At 49.5% G+C, this 21,366-nt stretch overlaps 1 protein-coding gene across 1 annotated transcript; it reads left to right on the forward strand.

Annotated features, from left to right (window-relative positions):
• The first annotated feature begins 1,227 nt into the window (after positions 1–1,227).
• Positions 1,228–17,686, forward strand: MICOS10 (mitochondrial contact site and cristae organizing system subunit 10). The gene is made up of 4 exons (XM_083375587.1): positions 1,228–1,339; positions 12,346–12,393; positions 15,953–16,062; positions 17,423–17,686. The coding sequence occupies exons 1-4, from the start codon at positions 1,273–1,275 to the stop codon at positions 17,429–17,431; spliced, it is 234 nt and encodes a 77-aa protein (XP_083231713.1). The 5' UTR covers positions 1,228–1,272; the 3' UTR covers positions 17,432–17,686.
• The last annotated feature ends 3,680 nt before the right edge of the window (positions 17,687–21,366 follow it).

Consider the following 21,366-nt stretch of genomic DNA (forward strand, 5'->3'; position numbering starts at 1 on the left):
CAGTGTGTGGTCTTACCCACGTTGGTGCTTTTATTATTTATTTTTTTTAAAAGAAGTAAATTTAACCTTCAAACACGCTTTCTCCTAAAAGCTGAAAGATGGCAGTAATTAGATGTAGGAGCAGTGAAAAATCTTTTCCGATTTATTGGATAACTGTGGGCACTTTGTACTTAAGTTACTTTCATTCCTACCCTATGGGAAGGAACATCTCAAAAGCACAGCCAAAGTATCGCCATCCTTGATTATTTGTTCTAAAATCACGATCTTTCAGACTCAGCCAATGGTGGTTTGGCAGAAACCCCATGGTTTCATTTCACTGAAGCTGTCTTTGTGTGTGTGTATGTGTGTGTGTGTGTGTCCGTGTGTCCGAACCTCAGCCTCATTAAGCTGGGTGGACTTCAACTCCCAGAATTCCCCAGCCAAGATCAATGGATTTCAGCTCCCAGAACTAATGCTGGCTGGGGAATTCTGGGAGTTGAAGTCCACCCAAGAAACACTGACCCAAAAGGCAGGGATCGGTCTGGGGGGGGGTAGCTTATTCCCAGCTCTTTCTCACACTTTCAGAAATGTCACCATTAAAATTAGCAAAGGGTCTTCAAACTTGGCCCTTGACTTTAATTTTAATTTTATCTTAATCTCTGTACTTATTATATGTTATTGTTGTTAGCCGCCCTGAGTCCTTCGGGAGATAGGGCGGGATATAAGTCCCATTAATAAATTAATAAATAAAATAAATTTTATGACTTGTGGACTTCAACTCCCAGAATTCCTCAGCCAGGCACGCTGGCTGAGGAATTCTGGGAGTTGAAGTCCACAAGTCATAAAAAGGCCAAGTTTGAAGACCCCTGGATTATAGAAAGCGGGATCAACGTGGTCAATATGATACAATATAATAATATAATCGATAAACTAATAAATCAAAAGATCCAGGAAGGTCTGCACCCCCCAGAAGAGGGGGATGCCAAAGGATTTCCCCGTCTTAGGCTGGCCCTGCCTGCCTTTCGGGCCTACTTTGCCCAAGGTCAACATGGGCACCAGGTTGCCAGGGGTACCCTCGGTTGCCCTTGGCAACAGACGCGCCCGGAAGCGGGACGGAGAAAAAAGGAAAACCAAAAGCGCCTTCTTAATTTTTCCCCTCCCCTCCGCCTCATCCTTTCAAGCTCTCGCGAGGGCGGCTGGGTTTGCGACGGAGCGGACGCAGCTCTCGCGAGGCTTTCGCCCGGGGGAGGCGGGAGGACTCTTGACTGACAGCGGAGGCGGGTAGCGGCCAAGATGGCGTCGGAGGGCGACCTAGGCAGGAAATGGGACCGTTGTCTGGCTGACTCCGCCGTCAAGCTGGGTGAGGGGACTGGGGGGTGGGGAAGGGGAGGGGGCAAGAGGCAGGGGAGGGGGCAGCAAGCGCGGGAGGCCTGGTCTGGGGCTGACCCCTTTCTCCCTGACCTTGCAATGGGGCAGCCTCCCCCCCCATTCCCCCGCTTGCATTGCATGCTTTTCAAAATGCATTTTTTGCAAAACGGTGGAAGCTCCTTTGCGGAAGCCCTGGAATGGGGAGGGGGGGGACGGCTGCACCCCACTTTGCAAAAGATATTTAAAAAGCCGTTTGCAACCGCACACACACACACACACCCCACCAGAGGCTGCTCAGGATGGGCTTTTTACGTGGGAAATAGGGGTGCACATCATCTTCCTCTGGCGGGGGGTCGGGGGGGCGCCTCCAGGCTGAGCCCTTGCAAAACCTCTGCCCCTTCCTCCATTTGGGACCGCATCCTGAGCAGGGTTCCCCCCACCCCAAAAAAAGCCCTTTTTAGCCTCACCCTTTTTGCTAAAAAAAAAAAAAGGCTTCCTGACGTTCTGCAATATTTTAAAAAAAAACACGTGTGAGCACAAAAATATAGTAATCTGCTTTTCAAATTCAGGCATCTCCAATGTTAACTGTTGTTAGTTATTTGATTTATATATCCGAAAAACCAAGGATCCATATATCCGATTTATATATCCGAAAAACCAAGGATCCATATATATATATATATATATATATATATATATATATATATATATATATATATATATATATATATATATATAATAACTAACTAACTAACAACAGTTAACATTGGAGATGCCTGAATTTATATATATACATACATACATACACACACACACACACACATATATATATATATACACACACACACACACATATATATACCGCCCTTCTCCCGAGGGACTCAGGGCGGTGTACAGGGCAATGAAAATAGAACATACAAAAGTTCAAAATAAATTAAATTAAATTTAGCCCCAAACAGAATAAAATTAAATTAGGAATTTAAAACCCCAATCCCTCAGTCCAGGCCGGCAAGCTCGAATAACCAGGTTTTCAGGTCGCAGCGAAAAGAGCGAAGGTCGGTTATGGCTTTTATCCTGTCTTTTTTTATAAATAACCCAAGGAAGCAAACGTACCCAATACTCCTCCTTCCTCCTACGTTCCCAAAACAACAGCCCTGTGGAGCTGGGTTGGGCTGAGAGAGAGAGAATAAGAGAGGGTCTGCCCCAGTCACCCAGCCAATGTTTAGATGATTTTAGGGATTTTAGCTGTTATTGTTATTTGCTGACATATGAAGTATGTTTACGTGAAAAAAGCATGAAATCTACCTAGTGGTTAAAGGGTTTAGTTATTTTCCTCTGCTTGGTGTGTGTTTGTCCAAACAGCCACAGGTAGTCCTTGACTTATGACCACAGGGGAGCCCCAGATTTCTAACCCAAAGTGAGACGGTTGTGAGTTTTGCCCATTTTGTGACCTTGCCACGATTCTGAAGTGACTCTCTGTGCTTATTAAGAGAATCGTGTGGTCCTCAAGCGAATCTGGCTTCCCCATTTGCTGGTCAGGAGGTCGTAAACATCTGATCACCTGAACCCAGGACACTGAAACCGTCACAAATACGAACCAGTTGCCGAGCGTCTGACCACGTGACCGTGGGGGAATGCAGCAGCAGTTGTAAATGTGGAAAACAATCCTCTCGCTTTTTTCCGGCGCCGTTGTAACTTTGAACGGTCACTGAATGAAAGGTTGCAGGTGGAGAACTGCCTGTGGATAAGGAAGAACGCTGTTGAAAAATGTAGTATGCCTGCTTAAGGCAGTTGTCTAATAGAGGAACAGTTCACACACACACACACACACACACACACACACACACACACACAAAATATATTTTATGATGCCTTTCTGTCGAATGACTTTAATTGCACGTAAAAAACTTGAATAATCAAGAGACGGGGTGTGTCTCCTGCTCACTGTCTATGGAAATTCTCCGTCATCCAACGTCATAGTTATCCCAAAGATGCTTTTTCAGGAGGCAACTGAATACGTTTCGCTTCTTCTTCAAGAAGGGCTGGATCAGAGCCGAAGAAGCTTCTTGGACGAGAAGCGAAACATCTTCAGAGTCCGGTTGCCTCCTGAAAAAAAAAGGACCTTTGGGATCTTCTCCTCACGTTCCACTTGAAAACAGCCCGGAGCTCTCTGGAAATTTTGACGCTCCTGATCTCCTTGGCCTGAACCAAGCGGGACCCATGATTAAGGCGAAGGAAGCTGTTCCCAACGTTTCTGGCTTTGCAGACCTGCAAGCACACGTGGCTCCATTTGAGCAAACAGCCAGCATGCCACTCACTTAAGTGGAGCACGCACCCTCGCCCGCTGTTTGTGCAAGTGAGGACGTGCGCACGCGAGCACTCGCTGGCCATTTCCGCGGCTTGGTTGCAAACCCCTCCCCGCCCACGAGTGGGCTGTGGCCCACATATTAGGGGGACCCCTGGTATAGACCTATTTGTAGGAGAGAGCTGCCTCAGCTTAAACCCACCCAGTTGAGTCCTAGTGGAGGCAGAATTAAACACGACGAACCAGGAATAGGTGTGACAACTCTCTGTTCCACGTGTCGGCAGTGGGCTGGACTGGCTTGAGTAAATTATGGAGCTGCGATGCTCAGGGAATAGATCAGGGGTAGGCAACCTTGGCTCTTTTATGACTCGTGGACTTCAACTCCCAGAATTCCTGGGAGTTAGGACGCCGAGCTTGTCGATCAGAAGGTCGGCAGTTTGGCGGGTCGAATCCCGAGTGCCGCATAACAGAGCGAGCGCCTGTTAAGCGTCCCAGCTTCTGCCAACCTAGCAGTTCGAAAGCACGTAAAAATGCAAGTAGAAAAATAGGGACCGCTCCGGTGGGAAGGTAACAGCGTTCTGTGCGCCTTTGACGTCCAGTCATGCCGGCCACGTGACCACGGAGACGTCCTCGGACAAGCACTGGCTCTTCGGCTTTGAAACGGAGATGAGCACCGGCCCCTAGAGTCGGAAACGACTAGCACGCATGTGCGGGGGAACCTTTACCTTTACCTTTTATCTGGCATTTAGTTTAACTTGGGGGGGGTGTCTTCCAACTTGGCCCTTTTAGGACTTGTGGACTTCAACTCCCAGAATTCCTCAGCCAGCGTGCCTGGCTGGGGAATTCTGGGAGTCGAAGTCCACAAGTCCCTCAGAGGGCCAAGTTTAAAGTCCCCCCCCCTCCCGAGTTAAACTACTTTCTCAGTGGGAACGTTTGAAGGCCGCATGGAAAAAATCTTATTCTGAATGGACCGAGATGAAAATGCCGAAAGGAGCTGAAATATTAATGGCTTCACGCCCAAACGCCGAACCGTTCTGAAAGTTAACGGGCCAAAATCTGTTCTCGACTCCACCTCCATCTCTCTTCCCTCGCTTTCTTAGCCTCGCCCATCTCTGGCATTCTCCTTTTAAAGTTTAAATCCCAGCCTCGAAATTCCCCTGACTCCCAGGCCTCCAAGCGGTCACATTCCTGCAGGAAATGTTTACAAAACACAGGGCCGCAAAGATGCTCCTCCAGCCAACCTGCGCCTCTCTCCTTGACTCCTCCCCGTGCACCTTGCCTCGCTTGCCCCTCGCCGCCAGGAGCCGGGGAGATGGGTTGGGCACGAAAATCCATTGGAAGGAAATTGTGCCTAGGGTGGTGCCCCGGGCGCCCAGACCGCCGTCTTCGAGTTGGCAGGGATCGCAAAGCTTCTATCTGCAAGCCAACACCTTCTTCCCACAGTTTCTTGAGTTTCGTATTATAAAACTTGTTTATCTGCAATTGGGGTGTGGGGTGGGTGGGTGGGAGCGGGGCGGGGCGGGGTGGGGGGGGGAAAAGGCACTAGGGCCGCTTTGAATTGCAAATCACCCGGTATCTGATTGACACGGGGTAATTGCAATTTTGTCTGGCTCTCTCCTGTGCAAGTAATCATTAGACATTAAGAACAGGTGGAGGAGGCAGGCTGGGTGAGAACAAAGCTTGATGTAGGGCAGGGGTAGGCAACCTCGGCTCTTTTATTTATTTATTTTTATTTTTATTACATTTATATACCGCCCTTTCCCGAAGGACTCAGGGCGGTTTACAGGGTGATTAAAAAAACCAAGATACAAAAGTTAAAAACAAATTAAAAAAAAAGTTATATTTGTCCCTGCATAAATAAAACCCCAGTTAAAATAAGATTATAACTCGTGGACTTCAACTCCCAGAATTCCTGAATTCTGGGAGTTGAAGTCCAGGAGTAGCCATAAAAGAGCCAAGGTTGCCTACCCCTGATATAGGGGATCCCGGATCTAAGACAACAGGGTTCCCCGATTCGGGCTGGGGGAGACCACGGGCAGATTTGGAAACGTGAAGACACGCCGGAGGTCCGTCCGCAGCCCTTTTAGTAACGTGCAAGCTGCGGTTTTTTGTCAAAATGCCACTTGCCCTCCTCTCTGCCTGCCTTCCCACCTGGGTGCCAAGGCTCGCCTAACCTTTACTTGCTGACCTTTGACCTTTCCCGCAGGCTGGTGGCATATGGGTAAACCAAATCACGACAGGGAAAAGCTGCCGGGGGCTTCCGTCCTTGATAGAAGAGATTTTTTTATTTTATTTTTTTTAATAACTCCAAGAAACGGGATTGGCCAAGAAGCTGGTAGACGCCAAGGCAGGTGTTCATGGACCACCGGTACCCCTTTGGCTGCTACTTGTGCCCGCCGCGCGCCCACCGCCAAGCAGCTTCCCATGAGTCAGAAGAATCTTGCTTAAGCAGACAGGGAGAAATTATCTAGTGTGTGATCCGGTAAGCCCACAGGAGACATGAGTAATTGCTCTCGATAGGCAATTCTTGGCGAGGCAACCCCGTCAGTTTAACCTGGCGTAACCTGCCGAGCTTCGCCGTGTCCTCGCCTCAACCGCGCTTCTGCTGAAATCCCTGGGCTTGTTTTGAAGAGCAGGTCCCCGTTGCGTAACCGGCACGCCTGCCTTTTTTTTTCTTTTTTCTCCAACCAAAGCCTTGCCAAAAGGTGCCCGGCAGGAAATTCTCAGCGCCCACTGATTTGGCCTGGCATCATGTTTAGGCACAAGGGTTTTGGCCCCCGGGCACAAACGGGAGCCATATGCTGATTGCAGCTGTACCGGGCAATTAACGCGTGCGTGCAGGGTGCCAGGGGTGCAGTTGCAGAGCTAAGCACAAACCAGCGTCGCCCCGTTGGGCGAGTAATTCCTAAGCCCTCCTCGCACTCAAAAGAGTGTCTGGGGAACGTCAGGTGCCGCCCTTCGCTGACGCCAAACCAAGGCGCAATCGATCCTTCGGATCGAGATATTAACGCGGGAAGAGGAAAAAATTATCCTTTGACCTCCATTCGGTGGCTCAATCCCACGCTCTCGTTTTTTCTGTGCCAGTTCCCCGAAGTTCAAATCCAAAGAGACGAAGGCAGCTTTAACCTGGCGTCGAATCCTTGCGATGTTGGGGGTGGGGGGAGACAGGCAGAAAAGACCCCCCCCCAGCCTCATTTCCTGCAGCGGGGGAAAAAGAGGGAACAGACCCGACGCCCGTCGATTCTGCTGCCAGGCAATACTTGGCACATTTGGGCATTGCCAGCGTGAACCTCAACCTCGCCAGGTTGGGCAAGAGTGCCCTTTTGGCTGTTGCTTATCTCAGCCCGCTTGGCCGGAGGCCACGTCTCTTCCAAACGCTCTTAACGCCTTACGGGAACACGCGTGATTCAGGTTTCATTTGCATCCAAGACGGTGTCACGCGCTGGAGTCCGTGGCTCATCTGCATCTGCCCGTCGCTGGGCCCGGGATAGTCGCAGTTGCAGCGCACCGTGTGACTTGACGAGTGCAGCGATTCACAGCGGCGGCGAGAAGGGTGATAAAATGGAGCCAGTTCACGTGATCAGTGCTTTGCTGACGTTGGGCGCGGTGACGGTCGCACGGCGAGGACTCCCGTCGTCGTAAGCGTGAGAAACGGCCCTGGAGTCGCTTTTTCTCAGCGGCCTTGTAACTTTTGAGAGAGATGACAGGTAGTCCTCGGCTTAACGGCCGCAACTGAGCCCGAAATTTATGTCGCTAAGTGAGAGACATTGGCTAAGTTGCGTTTGGCCCCGTTTCACGGCCTTCCCGGTTGTTAAGTGAAATCGCTGCAGTTGTTCGGTTAGGGACCCCGGTTGTTAAGCGAGCCTGGATTTCCCGTCGACTTTGTTCGCTAGAAGGTCGCAAAAGGGGAATCACGTGACCGTCGTAAGCATGAACCGGTTGCCAAGAGTCTGAATTTTGATGAGAGAGAGAGACTGTGAGTGGGTATCTGCAACGGTCGTTAAGTGGGGGGGGGGGAAACGATCATAAGTCACTTGTTTCAGGGCCGTCACTGAACTGTTGTAACTCTCCTGCTTGAGCAGGGGGCTGGACTAGATGACCTCCGAGATCCCTTTCCAGCTCTGTTTTGTTCAATATTCCATTTTCGCACCGGAACTTTGCCCGAGTCTCTCTCTGCCAGTAAGGTAGCCTCTCTTTCCCCCCCCACCCCCAAATGCCTTGCTAGCTCTGTGGTTGAGAGATTGGGGTGGGGGCACCCCTCTCTTCCTGAGCTGGAGGATCTGGGCTGGTTAGTTAAAGGTCCTCCACGTAACCTATCAGCCACTGCTGGCCTTGGGTCCCCTTTTCGGGAAGATGAGGCGTTTTTTCAGATTCTGGGGCACCTGGCGGACCAACTGTTAACGACTGTGTGTGTGTTTTTCCAGGAACCCTTTACTGGCCGGGCAGCTGCGAATCCTGCAAGTCCTTTAAAACTTTGATTCGGCGGGGGGCGGGGGGGAAGCGTGGCTTCTGATTTTTCAAGCCTCCTCCTCCTCCTCCTCCTCCTCCTCCTCCTCCTCCTCCTCCTCCTCCTCCTTCTTCTTCTTCTTCTTCTTCTTCTTCTTCTTCTTCTTCTTCTTCTTCTTCTCCTCTGTAAACCAGCAAGTGCTGAGTTTCAGAGAAGGAGGGGTGGGGGAGAAAGAGAGAGAGAGAGAAAAAATAAGAATAAGTTGGAAGGGACCTCGGAGGTCATCTAGTCCAACCCCCTACTCAGGCAGGAAACCCTATGCCATTTCAGACAAATGGCTGTCCAGTCTCCTCTTAAAAACTTCCAGTGTTGGAGCACTCACAACTTCTGGAGGCAGGTTGTTCCACTGGTTAGTTGTTCTCACTGTCAGGAAATTTCTCCTTAGTTCTAGGTTGCTTCTCTCCTTGACTAGCTTCCATCCGTTGCTTCTTGTCCTGCCTTCGGGCGCTTTGGAGAAGAGCTTGACTCCCTCTTCTTTGGGGCAGCCCCTGAGATATTGGAACACGGCTATCCTGTCCCCACTCGTCCTTCTCTTCATTAAATTAGACATAGCCAATTCCAGCAGCCGTTCCTTATATGTGTTAGTCTCCAATCCCCTGATCATCCTTGTTGCTCTTCTCTGCACTCTTTCTAGAGTCTCAACATCTTTTTTACATCGTGGTGACCAAAACTGGATGTAGTATTCCAAGTGTGGCCTTACCAAGGCATTGTAAAGTGGTAGTAGTACTTCACTTGATCTTGATTCTATCCCTCTGTTAATGCAGCCGAGCACTGTGTTGGCTGTTTTGGCAGCTGCAGAGCACTGCTGGCTCATATTGAAGTGATTGTCCACATGTTCCTTCCCCCACCATTCCCTGGAGGCCTTTGTAGCTGGGGGTGGCGGGTGGGGAGGGGGGGTCCCTAAAGCCCCCCCCCCCCCCCCCGGCTGCTTCTCGGCCCTCTTGTTTTGTTTGCAAGCGAAACCTTTCATCTTTTATTGTCGCAAAGTCCAAAAGGCTGACCTGGAGGTGCAAAGTTTAGTGGAAACATCTGTCCTAGTTGTTTGGCTGATTTTCCCCCCACACACACACACACACATACACACACACACACATATACACTCCCAGTGTTCAAATAAGCGGCTGTCTTGTGCGGAAATGGAGGCATCCAAAGCAGGGCCTCGGCCGGTGGGGTTCCCTGGCCTCCTCCTTCCGAGGCCTCCTCGCTTGCCAGCTTGTCTGCCTTCTCCTCTTCCTCCCACAGTGGAATATTTGTGGAGTTGCACTAGGTGCAATTCTCCCGGCTCTTCCCAAAAAGGCTGGAGCAGGATAATAATAATAATAATAATAATAGTAGTAGTAGTAGTAGTAATAGTAATAGTAATAATAGTAGTAATAGTAATAATAGTAATACTAATAATAGTAATAATAATAATAATAATAATAACAACAACAACAACAATAACAATAATAATAATTTTATTTATATACCGCCCTTCTCCCGAAGGACTCAGGGCGGTGAACAGGGCAAACCTATAAAAATGCAAGAATACAAATATTAAAAAAAGATTAAACAAGGTGCCCAGAACTAACAACCATAAGTTTAAATGCACTAAAACAATATTAAAATCCAAACCCATCAGGCCAGGCCGGCTTGTTCGAACAAGTAGGTCTTCAGATCGCGTCGGAAGGAGCGAAGGTCGGGCGCCATCCGGAGCTCAACCGGCAAACGGTTCCACAAATCCGGTGCGCCCACAGAGAAGGACCTCCCCCCTTGGCGGTGCTTAGCCCAAGAGCACAAGAGTCCCCATCTTTGGCTGCCGCGGGAGACCAGGAAGGCTTGCCAATCACGAGGTCCCTTCCCCAGCCAAGATAAAAAAGGAATTTTTGCAATTTGTGAACCTGCCTGCCTTCCCTCCTCCAGGAAGAGAGGAGGGTGTTAAGATGGGTTAGGGTCACTGACCCAAAGACTTAAGCTAGGAACGGGGTCCGAAGTAAACCTGCACGTGCCCACGCCTCGTGTGGCTCCTGTCCTATTTGCCACATATCCTCCAGCTCCTCCAAAATATTTTCCATCTTCCTTTTCTCTTCCATCACCCCCAAATAACAACAACGCCTCTTTTTTTTCGTCCTTTCCACCTGCTCGTTCGAAACCGTTAGAAATCTGAAGATCAGCCAAAGGAAGACTGTGTTGCAGAAAGGACTCCATAGCCCAGCCTTCCCAGCACCGGGCCTTTTTTTTTTTTCTTCTTCCAGAGGCACTGGGGTTTCCAATCCCATCGTCCCCAGCCAGTAGGGCCACTGAAGCCCAGTCTTCTGGTTTGGAGCAGATGTATTTTGGAAAAAAAAAACCATTTCATTTAGCGGCGGGGGAACGAAACAAAATGCCGTTATTTATCCGGACACCCATCTTTATTCCATTTATTCCATTTATATCCCGCCCTTCTCCAAAGACTCAGGGCAGCTTTACAAACTTAGCAGTAGCCTTCATTCTATGTATATGCCTGTTTATTAGGGCTCTCACCTCCCCCAAGCGGCATTATTACAAAGTCAGCTTAATTGCCCCCAACAATCTGGGTCCTCATCTTAAAACAACTCTGAGTCCTCATCTTAAAACAACTCTGCGTGGCTCACAAAGTGTTGTGGGGCTGTAAGTTTAAAACCAGCTTCGTTAAGCCAGGATTGTCCCCACAAACGCCTGGCTGCGCCCGTCCGGCCCTTGCGATAATTATCTTCCTGAATTCCACCGATCGCTCTCCCAAAACGGGCCAGACCAGGTGAATGCCAAACGTTCGATTGATCCCCACAGATGGTGGATGGTTTTTAAACAGCACAAACTCTACACACACACACACACACACACACACACACACACACACACAGACCCAGTCCGACACCAGCTGCTCCATCTGGAAACGGTGATAAGTAAAGGATCTGATTTGCTCTGTTTGGCTGCCAAACCCGAATCCTGCCTGCCTTTGGGTTTGGCGGCCCGTCGCCCAGATGTGCAGGGACAGCAAGCTTTCCAAACAGGACCGGCACAGCTGGAATCCCAGGGGTTGCAGTGCGGTACAACTGCCAGGAGGGCCCCCGCCTTGCGGGAGGTTGTTGAGTTTGTCTCACGACGACAAAAACCAAGCTGGATCTTTTCCAACGCCGGAGCATCCCCCAAAGAAGAATCAGTCCTCGGGTGCACATCTGCCCAACGCCAGCCGGCTTTTTCCTCTCTCTCTCTCTCTCTCTTGACGGGAGGAGTCCAGCCTTTCGCCAGCCAGATGTGTAGTAGGACCACAACTCACATCCTTCCCAACCAGCCCGGGGCCGTGCAGTCCAAGCGCATCTGGAAACAGCCTGTGAGCTGTGAAGACTCGATTGTTTTCATCGCATCTCCGGCGGTTGCAAGCAGCCCGCAAGGGCCGCCGGCTGCCGTCCGCACGTCCCGTTGGCGCTGACCGAAAGCCGCGGAGAGTCCCTGAGCGTGGGCAGAGAGCCGCGCCGCTCTCTCTGCAGCTTCGGGCCTGCCTTTTTTTTCGTCCTCCCCTCCTTTGGGTGGGGTGAGATGGGGCGACAGCATCTTGCGAAGCAAGATTGATTTTGTGCTTTAGATCGCAAAGCCGCCCTGAGTCTTCGGAGAAGGGCGGGATATAAATGGGATTCAAATAAAAAAAATAAATAGAAAATTGTTGAAATTGTCCAAACAGCTGGCACCTCCTGGCCAGCCTTTTAACTTCCTAGCAAGAAGAGGCGAAAGGTCTTCCTTGCCAGGGAAATAAACCCAAGGAAAACTGAAGGGCAGGGGGGGGGTGGGATTCGCATCAGCAGATTTTGGGGGGAGGGGGGGACGCGCTCCGTCACGGCCCCAGAAGGGGAAGAGGGAGCAGTTGGGGATGTTTTGCAGGGAGATGGGGAGGAAGGGTGCAGTTGTGAACAAGGAACACACACACACACAAACACCCCGGGATGGCACTTTTTGAGGCATCAGGCTTGCTGGCACCCCCCGTAACTGGTTGAGGTCCTCCTGCATGAAAGAAGGCAGCTGGGGTGGGGGTGGGGGTCTTGTGCGAAGGGTGGGGAAGGGGGCAAAGGACCTTCCTTTCAAGGAGTCCAGGGTCCACTTGCCTGGAAGGCGAAACACCCCCCCCCCCTCGATGAAGGCTGGTGGGAAGCCAACAGCCTGCCTTAAAGCCTTCCTCCTCTCTCCTTTTCAGGTGCCGGATTTGGCCTGGGCGTGGTCTTCTCCGTGGTCTTCTTCAAAAGTGAGTGAGAGAGTTGTCTTCTTTTTTTCTTCTTTCTCCTCCTCCTCTTCCTTCATCCTCTTCTTCTCCTCCTCCTCTTCTTCCTCTTCTCCTCTTTTTCCTTCTTCCTTCTTCTCCTCCTCCTCCTCCTCTTCTTCTCCTCCTTCCTTCTCCTCCTCCTTCTTCCTCCTTCTTCTCCTCCTCTTCTTCTTCCTTCTTCTCTTCTTCCTTCTTCTTCCTTCTTCTTCTCCTCCTCTTCTTCCTTTTCCTCTTCTCCTCCTTCTTCCTTCTTCTCCTCCTCTTCTTCCTTCTTCCTCTTCTCCTCTTCCTCTTCTTCTCCTCCTCTTCTCCTTCTCCTTCTTCCTTCTTCTCCTCCTCTTCTTCCTTCTTCTTCCTTCTTCCTCTTCTCCTCCTCCTCTTCTTCTCCTTCTCCTTCTTCCTCTTCTCCTCCTCCTCCTTCCTTCTCCTCCTCTTCTTCCTTCTTCCTTCTTCTTCTTCTCCTCCTCTCCTTCTCCTTCTTCCTCTTCTCCTCCTCCTCTTTCTTCTTCCTCTTCCTTCTTCTTCCTCTTCCTCTTCTCCTCTTTCTTCTTCTTTCTTCTTCTCCTCCTCCTCCTCCTTTCTTCTTCTCCTTCTCCTTTCTTCTCCTTTCTTCTCCTCCTCCTTCTCTTTCTTCTTCTTCTCCTCCTCTTCTTCCTCTCCTCCTCCTTTCTTCTTCTTCCTCCTTTCTTCTTCTTCTCCTCCTTCTCCTCCTCTTCTTCTCCTTCTTTCTTCTTTTCCTTCTCTTTCTTCTTCTTCTCCTTCTCCTCCTCCTCCTCCTCCTCCGAGGGGTCCAGGCTTTTTCTTCCGCGTTTCATCCTGCTTTTCTTTCCGGCCCTCGGACCAGGGCCTATGGCTGGGCAAGGGGTCAGCCCGCGCCACCTTTGCCCTCCGAGGCCCGGGCACCCCATTGCCCCTTTCTCGGGGGGGATCCAGCCAGAGGTCTTACCCTCCTCCTGGCCACCATTTTGCGGGATCAGCCCTTGTCAGGCGGGGTTGTGTGTTTCCCGGGCTTCACCTCCGCCCTTTGTTTAGGCTTGCAAGATTGGCGTCGCCTACGGTGGGTAGGAATCTGGTGAGAAAATAAATGGAGGCGGTTTTTGCGGAGGAGAGAAACTGGGCGCGTATCTTGCTCCAGGCGCTTGGTGTGCCTCGGATGGCTTATGCGAACAAGTGCGAGGGAATGCTTAAACCTCGCTGGTTACAGGCACGTGGTAGTGCCGAGCGGCGAGCAGACTTGGCAAAGGCCTCGATCAACACCTGGCCTTCTACCCTAGCATGCACCCAGGGCAGCTAACCGGGTTTCGATGTTTTTAAAAACAAACCCCGAATCTCAACTGAGGAAAGCTAATATTAAAACGAACAAGTGAGTAAAATCTGGTCAGAGAGATGCACTGCAGGATGACGAGAGTTGGAAGGGACCTTGGAGGTCTTCTAGTCCAACCCTCCTGCTCAAGCAGGAAACCCTACACCATTGCAGACAATGGAGCACCCACAATTGTTGTAACTGTCAGGAAATATCTCCTTAGTTCTAGGTTGCATCTCTCCTTGGTTAGTTTCCATCCGTTGCTTCTTGTCCGGCCTTCGGGCGCTTTGGAGAATAGCTTGACTCCCTCTTCTTTGGGGCAGCCCCTGAGATACTGGAAGGCTGCTATCATGTCACCCCTCGCCCTTCTCTTCATTAAACTGGACAGACCCAATTCTAGCAACCGTTCCTTATATGTTTTAGCCTCTGGTCCCCTGATCCTCTTTGTTGCTCTTCTCTGCCCTCTTTCTAGAGTCTCAAGATCTTTTTTGTACTGTGGCCATCAAAACTGGATGCAGCGTAGCCTCACCAAGGCCTTATAAAGTGGTATTAACACTTTACACCAGGGGTCTTCAAACTTGGCCCTTGTATGAGTTATGGACTTCAACTTCCAGAATTCCTCAGCCAGCATGCCTGGCTGAGGAATTCTGGGAGTTGAAGTCCACAAGTCATAAAAGGGCCAAGTTTGAAGACCCCTGCTTTACACAATGCCTCTCAAGGCCAAGAGAGTGAGGCACCTCAAGGCAACATAGACTCCCTGATTTTGCCTTGCTGGGCTCTCTCCCTCTCTCTTTTCCTCTCCCTCCCTCTCTTCATTTCTCCCTCACTCTCTCCCTATTCCTATCTCTCCCTCTCCTTTCTCCCTCTTCCTCTCTCCCTCTCCTCCTTTCTCCCTCTCCCTCTCCTTTCTTCCTCTCTCCCTCTTCTCCTTTCTCTCTCTCTCACTCCTCCTTTCTCCCTCTCTTCCTCTCCTTTCTCCCTCTCACCCTCTCCCTCTCCTCCTTTCTCCCTCCCTCTCTCCCTCCCTCTCCCTCTCTCTCTCCCTCTCCCTATCTCTCCCTCTCCTCCTCTCCCTTTCTCCCTCTCTCACTCCTCCTTTCTCCCTCTCTTCCTCTCCTTTCTCCCTCTCACCCTCTCCCTCTCCTCCTTTTTCCCTCCCTCTCTCCCTCCCTCTCCCTCTCTCTCTCCCTCTCCCTATCTCTCCCTCTCTCCCTCTCCTTTCTTCCTCCCTCTCCTCCTTTCTCCCTCTCTCTCCCTCTCCCTCTCCTTTCTCCCTCTCCCTATCTCCCTCTCTTCCTTTCTCCCTCCCTCTCTCCCTCCCTCTCCCTCTCTCTCTCCCTCTCCCTATCTCTCCCTCTCCTCCTTTCTCCCTCTCCCTCTTCCTCTCTTCCTTTCTCCCTCCCTCTCTCCCTCCCTCTCTCCCTATTCTTATCTCTCCCTCTCCTTTCTCCCTCTCCCTCTTCCTCTCTCCCTCTCCTCCTTTCTCCCTCTCCCTCTCCTTTCTCCCTCTCCCTCTCCTTTCTTCCTCTCTCCCTCTCCTCCTTTCTCCCTCTCTCCCTCTCCTTTCTCCCTCCTTTCTTCCTCCCTCTCCTCCTTTCTCCCTCTCTCTCCCTCTCCCTCTCCTCCTTTCTCCCTCTCCTTTCTTCCTCTCTCCCTCTCCTCCTCCCTCTCTTCCTCTCCTTTTTCCCTCTCACCCTCTCCCTCTCCTCCTTTCTCCCTCCCTCTCTCCCTCCCTCCCTCTCCCTCTCTCTCCCTCTCCCTATCTCTCCCTCTCCTCCTCTCCCTTTCTCCCTCTCACCCTCTCCCTCTCCTCCTTTCTCCCTCCCTCTCCCTCCCTCTCCCTCTCTCCCTCTTCCTATCTCTCCCTCTTCCTCTCCTCCTTTCTCCCTCTCCCTCTCTCCCTGTCCTTCCTTTCTCCCTCTCCCTTTCCTTCTCTCCCTCTCCCTCTCCTCCTTTCTCCCTTTCGCTATCTCTCCCTCCCTCTCCCTCTCCCTCTCCCTATTTCTCCCTGTCCTTCCTTTCTCTCTCCTTCTCCTTCTCTCCCTCTCCCTCTCCTCCTTTCTCCCTCTTTCGCTATCTCTCCCTCCCTCTCCCTCTCCCTCTCCCTATTTCTCCCTGTCCTTCCTTTCTCCCTCTCCTTCTCCTTCTCTCCCTCTCCCTTTCCTCCTTTCTCCCTCTCCCTGTCTCTGCCCTTCCCCTTTGCAGCCTGCATTCCCTACTGTTTCCCTTTCCTTTCAGGAAAGACCTGGCCACTCGCTTTCGGCTCAGGAATGGGGCTCGGCATGGCGTACTCAAACTGCCAACACGACTTCCAATCTCCTTACCTTCTCCACGGGAGATTCATCAAGGTGAGTCTCCGCCAGGCCCCTCACGCCGGGGTCTAGCAGCAGCAGCAGCTCCCAACCTCATGAGCAAATTCTCGGAAACGGAGGCCGCCTCGCTGGACCTTCTAACTCAGATGCCCGGCAGACACCCACCGCCCGGCCGACGTCCACCGGGGGATCCCTGCGTGTCCCTGGTGCCTTCCTAAACTCCGCCACCCAAGTTTACCTGCAAGAGAAGACCACAAGAAAAGAGTGGGCTGGGGCTGAATAAATCCAGGGAAGGGCCGTGGTGGCGCAGTGGTTAGAAGGCGGTACTGCAGGCTAATTCTGCCCGCAGTTCGATCCTGACCGGCTCAAACTTGACTCAGCCTTCCGTCCTTCCGAGGTCGGTCAAATGAGGACCCAGATTGTTGGGGGGGGGGCAACAGGCTGAGCCTGTGAACCGCTCAGAGGGGGCTGTAAAGCACCGTGAAGCGGTATATAAGACTAAATGCTACTGCTGTTGCTGTAGCTGATCGGATGTTGCATTAAGAGCCGTGGTGGCGCAGTGGTTAGAAGGCAGCATTGCAGGCTGACTCTGCCCACTGCCAGCAGTTCGATCCTAACCAGCTCAAGGTTGACTCAGCCTTCCGTCCTTCCGAGGTCGGTAAAACGAGGACCCGGATTGTTGGGGGGCAACAGGCTGAGCCTGTAAACCGCTTAGAGGGGGCTACAAAGCGACAAAGTCTTGAGTGCTATTGCTGCTGGTTCGGGGTCCAGTCCTTGGCAACCCACATTCCGGGGGTGGGGGGTGGGGAAGCACACCCATCTTGTCCGTGTTGTGCTCCGATTTGGCATCGCAAGAAAAGGCGACTGGTTTCTATTGTCTGCCGAGCGGGATCCGGAGATTAAAAAGATGCAAACTCCGGAGTGGGGTGGGAGGTCTGCAATCTGGAAACCTAGAAACGGCTTCGGGCTTTCACCCCCCCCCTCGCTCCCCTCAGCCTGGCTTCTCTCTTATTGATCCATCCCATCCCACCTCGGCTTCATTGTTCCTTCTCGTCTGCCCCTAATTAATTCTTCTCTTCCCCCCCCCCCGCTCCTGGTGCAAGAGAGACCTTTCCCTTCTGGAAACATCTGTGGGGCAGCTGAGTAGGGAAGATGGAGGGGGAGCATTGCCCCCCACCTGGGTTTTGGTGGTGGTGGGGGGGGGGTTGTGGAACTGATCAGTTCTGCTTCCTGCTTTTTTACCCCCCCACCCGCTCCCAAGGGCAGGAAAGGGTCTTGGCCCCACATCGGGAGACCTCCACCACGTCAGGGTTGAGCAACGCCACTTTGGGGTGGGTGTGTGCGTGTGCGTGGGTGTCCTTGCAGGTGTTAACACAGGTTGCGTTTTCCTCCACAGGAGCAGTGATGGGGTCCTGACCTTCCTGTGGCAAAGCAGCGGAGACCCCCTCGGCCGCCGCCTCCTCCCCGTGGGGAGAGATGGGCGTCCTGGAGACCCTACGGACTTGCCGGCAGCCCCTCTTCGGGGGGGGGCAGCCGCCGCCACCGCCACTACCACCAGGCCTCCAAGCAAATCCGATTTTTGTATCTTCTTTAGGGAACAGCGGGGAAAGGTGCCGTTGCGGTAATGGCAATAAAACTGGCAAAGCGGGGATGATCATCTCTCTGTGCGTGCGTGCGTGCATGTGTGTGTGAGCGCACGCGAGCCCCTCCGCCCACTCTCCCCTCGCCTGCGTGTGTCAAACAAACAACATGTGTGGGAAAGGCATTCCTGTTCCAGCTCACAGCTGCAACCACCTGCCTGCCTGCCGCCTCTGCCGGGCAGGAGGAGCAGCCCGCCCGTTCCTCTCCCTGCTCCGAGTTGTAAGAGTTTGTGTTTCTCTTGCAAAAGCCTTCCTACCCCAGGGATCTCGCCCCTTCCACGCAAGAGTGTGCAAGAAAGCCACCCAGCTCAGAGAGCACCAAGAACCCCATAATCCTCTTCCTCCTCTCCACAAACCCCCGTTCCCTTCTGGCACGGATGATGTTACTTAGTTGGGTCATGAAACGTCTGCAAGAAAGCCCCCCAGCTCAGAGAGCACCAAGGACCCCAGAGTCCTCCTCATCCTCCCTTCTAGCACTGATGATGTTCCCTAGTTGGGTCAGGAAACGTCAGCAGGGAAACCACCCAGCTCAGAGAGCAGCGAGGACCCCCTCATTTCAACCCCGAGCTGCAAATATCCCCCTTTAATTAGCTCCCCGCAGGCCGCGACGGAGAGTCCACAAAAGCAGCCCTTCTGCCCGGCTGTTTCCCAACCTCTAAAGCTGGCCCAGTTACAGGCGGTCCTCAACTTAACCGCAGTTCATTTAGTGACCCGAGTGAGAAGGCGCCGGGAAAAAAGAAAAACTGACCGGATGACCGTTTTTCACACTTAGCGGCCGTTGCAGCCTGCCCTGGTCACATGACCGAACTCCAGACGCTCGGTAGCTGACTTGATGACGGTCGCCGCGGCGTCCTCTGATGCCCTTTTGCCACCTTCTGGAAAGCCAAATCAAGGGGGAAAGCCGTTTCGCTTCACAACCAAAGTGAACTGCAGGGATTCTCTGACCACGCGTGGTACGACAGGTTGTAGATTAAAAAAAAAAGGGCAAAATTCACTTAACAGTTCTCTCGCTTGGCAACAGAAAATTTGGGGGCTCTGTTCCAGTCGTAAGCCGAGGTCCACCTGTGCTGTAGTTGGCGACGCAGGGAGGTTCTGATTCGACCGGTTATGGCTTATGGCCTATGTCTGCACAATCCCATCTCTCTCTCTCTTTTTTTTTTTAAAACCTTGTGGCAGTGAGTCTCCCTGGAGAAATAACAAAATTTTATTTATTTTTTATTTTATTTTTATTCCATTTATATCCCGCCCTTCTCCGAAGACTCAGGGCGGCTTACAAGCTTAGCAGTAGCCTTCATTCTATGTATATGCCTGCTTATTAGGGCTTTCACACACCCCAAGCGGCATTATTACAAAGTCAGCTTAATTGCCCCCAACAATCTGGGTCCTCATTTTACCTACCTGGGAAGGATGGAAGGCTGAGTCAACCTTGAGCCTGGTGGGACTCGAACCTGCACTAATTGCAGGCAGCTGGTGTTACTTAAGGAGGCATTAGCCCGCTGCTCCACCAAGAAATAACAGTCAGGGCAATTAACCAGCGGAACCGCTTGCCTCCAGAAATCATGGGCGCTCCATCGCTGGAGGTTCTTAAGAAGAGACCGGACAGTCACCTGTCTGAGATGGTGTAGGTTCTCCCGCTTAAGGAGGGGGCTGGACTAGAAGACCTCCAAGGTCCCTTCCAGCTGTACTCTGTTCTAAACAACGGTCGGAGGTGGTGGTTCACTCCACGCAAGGAGAAAAGGCGCACAGCTCGGTGTAAGCAACCATCTGCAGGCAAAAGGCAAAATCTTCACAAAAATCCCAAGCCTGCAGAGCGGAATCCCAGCAGCCAGAAAAGAGCGACGGAGGCCGTCTTCCAAGATGCGGTGGGAGTCGGGCCGTAAAGCAAAAGAGTCCCCGAACAGGGACTCCAACAGAGACACTCCAGAAGCAGCTGGCTGGGGAAAGGAGAGGCACAGTTAGGATGCTGCTGTAAAGGACTTCATTGTTCTATCTGTAGCTCTCTCTATATTCTATTCTACTCTATTCTATTCCGTTCCATTCCATATTTTCTATTCTGTTCTATTCTGTTCTATTCTGTTCTATTCTATTCTATTCTATTCTATTCTATTCTATTCTATTCTATTTCATATATTCTATTCTATTCTATTCTATTCTATTTCATATATTCTATTCTATTCTATTCTATTCTATTCTATTCTATTCTATTCTATTCTACTCTATTCCGTTCCATTCCATATTTTCTATTCTGTTCTATTCTGTTCTATTCTATTCTATTCTATTCTATTCTATTCTATTCTATTCTATTCTATTCTATTCTATTCTATTCTATTCTATTATTTCATTCCGTTCCATATTTTCTATTCTATTCTATTCTATTCTATTCTATTCTATTCTATTCTATTCTATTCTATTCCATATTCTATTCTACTCTATTCTAATTCTAATTCTATTCTATTCTATTCTATTCTATTCTATTCTATTCTATTCTATTATTTCATTCCGTTCCATATTTTCTATTCTATTCTATTCTATTCTATTCTATTCTATTCTATTCTATTCTATTCTATTCTATTCTATTCTATTCTATTCCATATTCTACTCTATTCTAATTCTAATTCTATTCTATTCTATTCTATTCTATTCTATTCTATTCTATTCTATTCTATTCTATTCTATTCTATTCCATATTCTATTCTACTCTATTCTAATTCTAATTCTATTCTATTCTATTCTATTCTATTCTATTCTATTATTTCATTCCGTTCCATATTTTCTATTCTTCTATTCTATTCTATTCTATTCTATTCTATTCTATTCTATTCTATTCTATTCTATTCTATTCTATTCTATTCCATATTCTATTCTACTCTATTCTAATTCTAATTCTATTCTATTCTATTCTATTCTATTCTATTCTATTCTATTCTATTCTATTATTTCATTCCGTTCCATATTCTATTCTATTCTATTCTATTCTATTCTATTCTATTCTATTCTATTCATTCTATTCTGTTCTGTTCTATTCTATTCTATTCTATTCTATTCTATTCTATTCTATTTCATATATTCTATTCTATTCTATTCTATTCTATTTCATATATTCTATTCTATTCTATTCTATTCTATTCTATTCTATTCTATTCTATTCTATTCTATTCTACTCTATTCTATTCTATTCTACTCTATTCCGTTCCATTCCATATTTTCTATTCTGTTCTATTCTGTTCTATTCTATTCTATTCTATTCTATTCTATTATTTCATTCCGTTCCATATTTTCTATTCTATTCTATTCTATTCTATTCTATTCTATTCTATTCTATTCTATTCTATTCTATTCTATTCTATTCCATATTCTATTCTACTCTATTCTAATTCTAATTCTATTCTATTCTATTCTATTCTATTCTATTCTATTCTATTCTATTATTTCATTCCGTTCCATATTTTCTATTCTATTCTATTCTATTCTATTCTATTCTATTCTATTCTATTCTATTCTATTCTATTCTATTCTATTCTATTCCATATTCTACTCTATTCTAATTCTAATTCTATTCTATTCTATTCTATTCTATTCTATTCTATTCTATTCTATTCTATTCTATTCCATATTCTATTCGACTCTATTCTAATTCTAATTCTATTCTATTCTATTCTATTCTATTCTATTCTATTCTATTCTATTCTATTCTATTATT

This window comes from Vipera ursinii, assembly GCF_947247035.1.
Source record: "Vipera ursinii genome assembly, chromosome: 17".
Lineage (NCBI taxonomy): Eukaryota > Metazoa > Chordata > Lepidosauria > Squamata > Viperidae > Vipera > Vipera ursinii.